The sequence below is a fragment of the Alternaria ventricosa genome (assembly GCF_023758065.1).
Source record: "Alternaria ventricosa strain BMP 2768 chromosome Unknown scaffold_11, whole genome shotgun sequence".
Lineage (NCBI taxonomy): Eukaryota > Fungi > Ascomycota > Dothideomycetes > Pleosporales > Pleosporaceae > Alternaria > Alternaria ventricosa.
This window is the reverse complement of record NW_026055691.1, coordinates 622,378-628,377: the sequence shown is the minus strand read 5'-3', so window position 1 is coordinate 628,377 and position 6,000 is coordinate 622,378. Positions and strand designations below refer to the sequence as shown.

Here is a 6,000-nt window from a genome sequence, read left to right as displayed (position 1 = left end):
ATGGATCCGCCTCCGCCTCTGTCGCCAAACAAGGCACCCTTCTCGCCTGGGATGCCCATCTTCCCAGCCAGTCCCGACCGCGGTGCTGGTTCAAGATCTCCCTACGGCGACTCCAGGGGCTCATCGCCAGTCCTCTCGCCCTCGACACCCAACCTCCGCCCCCACTCGCCCCTGCGACACACCCACCGCCGAACCGACTCGGATGTTTCCGTCACAGCCCTCACCGGCATGTTCGAGAACCTCGAGGTTAAGGACCCACGGGAAGCATGCAAGCGCTTCAAGGAGTTGCTCGACAAGGAGAGGATACGACACGCGGAGAAGTTGAACAAGATCGAGAAGGAACATGCCAAGAAGGAGCGCGACCATGAGTTGTCATCAAGCCGACGCGACGTGCGCATCGACGAGCTGAAGCAAGAACTTGAGCAGACAAAGGAATCGCTTGCGAATGCCGTTACCAAGGAAATATTTGAGAAAAGAGTCAATGCAAGCAAAGCTGCCATCGACAAGTGGGCACAGGCTTTCAAGGACAACGAAGAGAGGTGGAAGAGTATGGACGCCAAAGCTGTAAGTATAACATGCTCTTCTATACAGTTCCACCTATTAACATGTTCCAGACGGAAGCAGCATCGCGAGCCAAGTCCTACGAGGGCAAATACAAACACTGTAAAGCGGAGTACATAGCGGCCAACAACGAGAAGCTCCGATGCTCCGCAATGATACCGCAGCTTCAGGCCAAGATTCAGAGCATCCAGCGTAGCTTGCAGCGGGCCGAGTCAGATGTCAAGTTCAAGACCGATGAAGCCGCCAAGTACAAGAACGAAGTGTACAGCCTGCAGGTGGAGATTGAGAGCGTTAGCAACCGACTGAACGAAGAAGTGCAGACACTGAAAGAGAAGCTCGGTCTCGTCGAGGGCGAGCGGGACGCTCTTAAGACGAGCTTGAAGGAAGAGGAGGTTCTGCGCATCGCTGCGGAAGGCCAGATACCGCTTCCATCGGCCGACTCAGAAGAGACCGATGAATTCGCATCACCTGTTCGATCACCACGCAAGCCACGCAACTCCGCGCGTGAGGACGATGACAAGGAAAACGTGTCGCCAAAGAAGAACGCAGTTGATCTGCGCTTCATTCAGCAGGAGCTGGCAGCAGAGAGACGTGCTCGCGAGCGTGCCGAGGAGCAGATCGACTTCATGAAAATGGAGTGCCAGTTCCAGTGCTGCTCTTGCCGCATCGCTGAGAACAGGGGAAAGCACTACGTCCACGATGACTCCCTCGAAGCCGAGATGCAGCGCATCAAGGTCTCGCTACCCATCTCGACGCCCCCAGCCAGCAACCACGGAGACGATGTCATGGAAGGTGTAGTGATCAAGCAAGAGTCTGTGGAGAACGAGCGTCCCATCACACCGCCTGAGGATGTTGTAGTTAAGACAGAGTCCGAGGAGCCCGAGACCGTTGTCGCCTTCTCGCCAGACACAGGAACCTTCCGCTCTGTGCCATCACCTATGAAGTCTCGTCCGTCAGCAGACATCGTCACACCTGCAGAGCCGTCACCTGTAGTCGAGATGACCGATGCACCAGCGCCCGATGCGGTCGCTCCTGCCAACATATCTTTGCCACAGTCCCGTCCCGCATCGAGAGTCGACTTTATTCTCCCTACCCGCAGGGAGAGCAAGGCTGTAGACATCAGCATCCACGAAGACGCCGTCGACGACGACAGCGAGGACGAGGACATGTCACCACCGACGCCCGACAGGGAGCCCACAGGGCCTACAACGCCCTACCTCACTCGCACTATTACCACAACAACTACCATCCCCCTCCACTTCTCCCCTGCCACTCCAGCGTTCAAGGCTGGCCGTGGGCCTATGACTCCTTCGACTGTAGCCCACGCTGCAGCCAATGCACAGACCCCTGTTCTGGGTGAGCTGTCACTCAACAAGCTAGGCATTGACCGAGAAGCCGCACTCGCAGCGATCCGTGAGCGCAGAGGACGTGCTAGAAGCATGGCCGCTGGTCACGGAACGCCGATGAAGCAGATGGTTGAAGGTGTAAAGGACCGCAGAGACATTAGTGCGCCTGTGACTCGGGTACGAAGTGTATCACGGATACGAAGATGAGCGATCGAGGATGAACGTTGTGGAGGTGGCTGGTGACTGCCGTGCTGACTAGGGTGCAGCGAGAGTCGTGATACCATTGATTTCCTGTTGCGACTTTACCTTGCGCTTAGCGGCATTGCATGGCGTTGGAGGCTATTGCTGCATTTGAACTTTCCCGGCGTTGTCTGTCTGCATGGATGTTTTGCACAAGCAACGACTGCGTTATATACCACAGTTTTGCTTCTTGCTAGTTCTTACGATATTGTAATTGAGTATTGACATGTTCAACTCTGTCTGGTGTTCTGTGCTGAAGTTGCTGTGGATGTGAATGGGTATTCGTGCTTGTGACCACCGTCTTTTTTGCACACAAATTCATTTCTGTAAACGATACGTTGGTTGGTTAGAGCAATGGACCATTTTCTTCGCGTGGTGTTCAAGAAACGAGACGGGCGGGCCCCGGCGTGCACACCTCCGCCAAGCCCCGCTAGCGCACGATTGGCGGTCGAAGCGAACGTCGAAATTGATCGCACTCGAACACCTGGATTATCTCTTGCGACAGCGACTACGAACTTCGACGCCCAACCCTCTTTCTCCCTTCCACACCGACAACCGCCATTATGTCTGACAACGGAGAAATCGAGGTCGAGAACCCCACCGGCATTGCCATCCTCCCCAAGGATGTCACCGACGAGCAGGGCAGCGTAAAGCTGTTCAACAAGGCAGGCTTATTACAACTTCCGCTCGCACGCACGATACTGACTTTTCGCAGTGGTCCTACGAGGAGGTCGAGGTCCGCGACATCTCATTGACGTACGTTTCCCCCACGATATCGCGCCGCATACCCGTATAAAAGGACAATGGTGGCATTGGATACTTTGTATTACGCTGCGAGACCTTCGGCTAACTGAAGCCGCAGCGACTACATCCAGATCCGCTCGCCTGTCTACATCTCACACTCCGCCGGCCGATATGCCGTCAAGCGGTTCAGGAAGGCCCAGTGCCCCATCATTGAGCGTCTCACCAACTCGCTCATGATGAACGGCCGTAACAACGGAAAGAAGCTCATGGCTGTGCGCATCGTCGCTCACGCTTTCGAGATCGTACGTCTACAATCTGCCAGGTTTCGGAATCGCGAAAATGGCATAAAATGCGCGTTGGGAGACGGCTGACATTTCCAGATCCACATCATGACCGACCAGAACCCCATCCAGGTCGCCGTCGATGCCATCGTCAACTGCGGTCCCCGTGAAGACTCCACCCGTATCGGTTCCGCCGGTACCGTCCGTCGCCAGGCCGTCGATGTCTCTCCCCTCCGCCGCGTCAACCAGGGTATCTCCCTCCTCACCATCGGTGCCCGTGAGGCCTCTTTCCGCAACGTCAAGAGCATTGCCGAGTGCCTTGCTGAGGAGCTGATCAACGCTGCCAAGGGTAGCAGCAACTCGTACGCCATCAAGAAGAAGGATGAGCTCGAGCGTGTCGCCAAGTCCAACCGATAAAGGCGTGCGTTCTGTGTATGGGTGTGCATGGTGTCTCTGGGAGGAGTTCTTTCGAATGGCTGTTCTGGTCGTTTTTTGATCGGACAGAATGAGGGATCTTATGCATGGCATGGCTTTCCTAGGCGATTAAGACCTCTTTCATGGTTGCATGACAAAAATGGACAATACGATACCACGTTCAGATGAGCAGTTGCTGCGTGCGAGGTGATGTTGACGGCCACCGACAGGCGAGAGGAGGCCGGACCCGCTGTTGGAAGGCATCGTGTAGCTGTGAAATGCCACTCCATGGATAACACCATGGCCGAAGTCGTGTAGATCTTCGATGAATTCCAGTACATCCAAATTCATCTATGGGTATCTCATCTCTGCACTTTTTATGTACATGTCTATGCTGCCGCCCGCCCTAGCACAGCCCTCTCTAATATGGCTCCAAACTCCTCGAAGCCGACTTTACCACTGTTCTTCTCTCCAAGTCGCTCAGCTTCCGCATAAGCCTTGGCCATGACCTCCTCATCAATCCTAACAAGCCAGTCGTGACCTGTGATCATGATGTGACCTCCTTCGTTTTGTAGTTGCTGCATGAGCCCACTTGCGCGGATCAATCTCTCCACCCACACCCTATCTTTACCCTCCGCGTACGCTGCGTCGACCAGGTCCACCGCGCCCCTCTCCTTCATTGTATCTCTCACGAAAGCGACCACTCTCTCTCGTCGTGCAGCTTCCAATTCGGCCTCCTTTTTCTCCTCTGCCTTCCTCTCCTCTCGCTCCTGTCTTGCGCGCTCGCGAATCTCTTCTTCGACAGCCGCTCGCCGAGCCTTTTCCGCTGCCGCAGTCGCCTCGCGCTCTTCACGGCCTTCTGCCTCTTGTAGACGGCGCATCTCGGCTTCTGAACGTAGCCATTCGTTGTACGCGCGTTGTTGGTCTTTTCGAGCCAGCGACTTGGCTTTTTTGGTGCCGACTACGCGTTGGGTTGGTGGGGGACGGTTCGCGTTTTGTGGTGGGGGGTTCGCGGGGCCGGGTGCGAAGGCGTCGTCGGGTAGTTGGGCTTCTTGCCCTTGAGTATGTGGCCGGTGATGTTGTGGTTCAGGGACATCTTCGAAGTGGGCTTGGTGTGGTGGTGGTGTAGGGGCGCGAGGTGGTCGCGCCGCTTCTACGCCATCGTCCTGAAGGACCAACCGCTCGTCTAGTGGTGCTTGTTCTCCTTCATCCCTCTGTCCTCCCACCGGGTTCCTGATACCTTGTTCGGTCGGGCGATTTGTCTCCTCATTATTATCTCTTTGATCATTGCCCGCCTGCGCTGCTTGTCGTTGCGCATTGTACCATTCGCCGATTTGTGGGGCGAAATATAATGTTCCGCAGAGCACTGCGGTGTGTAGAAGATCTTGCGACAGAGGTGTGCCAGATCGCGTGAACGGAAGGAGGAGATTCAGGATCGTAAATGGAAGAGATAATATGGCCCCCATCGTGATGTTCGTAATTGTATAGTCGATGCTCAGGTTTACGCGTTGACGGAGGTGCGAGTCGACAAATCGAAGCGGGGTTTTCGCGCGAAGGCTGGCTGGTAGCGATTGGAAGCCGCTAGCGGTCCATGTAATTGAGAGGTGAGATCTGCAGTATAATAAGGAGTCGATGCTTGTGCAATAACAGTAGTCGTCGTGACGCTAGAAATGTGCTTCGGGTGAAAGACAATGTCAAGTCAAGTTGATGATGATGCAACTTGCGAGCCCGCTGTAGGGCTGAGCGCTAGTGCCGCGTTGGTCCTAGCTTATCTTGAGCGATCATTCACATGCAACGAAGTGCTCCTGTCGTCAGCACGGCACGAGTCTTACAGACGTCTGCGCAATGACACTTTGAATGCGCGCTTCCATCGTATTTACTGCCCCATTTGTATAGCATACTCGCTCTGATCATATCACCGACCGGAGGCCTGAATCTCAATCCTTCAAACCTCGCATTAGTTTGGACATCACCAAGGTACGAGAGAAACATTGCAGCAGATAATGGTTCCATGAGTGGAGGACCCAATCGAAACTTGGGTATTGGATGGAGGGTGCGTCTCCAATGATATCTCACCTTTTCTTGGAGGGTGCGCCTTACGGCCGTTAGCAAAAGACTCGGAGCCTTGTTCGCCCTCCTCTCCGAACTATCAAGAGAGGGTAGCCAATCGACGGTTTCAGCCCCAGCCATAAGCTTTCCGAATCGTTCAGGCCCTCCGAGGGCACGGCTGCTAAGTGTAACATCGCTATGGGGAATGGACTGCGATACCACCGCTTGACGATACGTGCGGAAGGCATGGGCCGATTGTCCACAGGTCTGGCCGTCCAACATGTGTACGATGCAGGGGATTGGATTGCCTTTATATCTCTGGCCAATTCCGCATTATGATTACTATACTCTTGCAGCTTTGGCTT

At 54.8% G+C, this 6,000-nt stretch overlaps 3 protein-coding genes across 3 annotated transcripts; 2 read left to right on the top strand and 1 right to left on the bottom strand.

Moving 5' to 3' along the window:
• Positions 1–2,114, top strand: J4E93_006709 (uncharacterized protein; the record flags this gene model as incomplete). The annotated part of the gene is made up of 2 exons (XM_049344620.1): positions 1–564; positions 615–2,114. 2 exons carry the CDS (start codon positions 1–3, stop codon positions 2,112–2,114), a joined length of 2,064 nt encoding a protein of 687 aa, XP_049198274.1.
• Positions 2,115–2,710: 596 nt separating this feature from the next.
• Positions 2,711–3,589, top strand: RPS5 (ribosomal protein S5; the record flags this gene model as incomplete). Its single annotated transcript, XM_049344619.1, has 4 exons — positions 2,711–2,794; positions 2,863–2,903; positions 3,010–3,193; positions 3,272–3,589. The coding sequence occupies 4 exons, from the start codon at positions 2,711–2,713 to the stop codon at positions 3,587–3,589; spliced, it is 627 nt and encodes a 208-aa protein (XP_049198273.1).
• A 386-nt stretch (positions 3,590–3,975) lies between these two features.
• On the bottom strand, positions 3,976–5,474 carry J4E93_006707 (uncharacterized protein; the record flags this gene model as incomplete). The annotated part of the gene is made up of 2 exons (XM_049344618.1): positions 3,976–5,197; positions 5,467–5,474. 2 exons carry the CDS (start codon positions 5,472–5,474, stop codon positions 3,976–3,978), a joined length of 1,230 nt encoding a protein of 409 aa, XP_049198272.1.
• Positions 5,475–6,000: the final 526 nt, after the last annotated feature.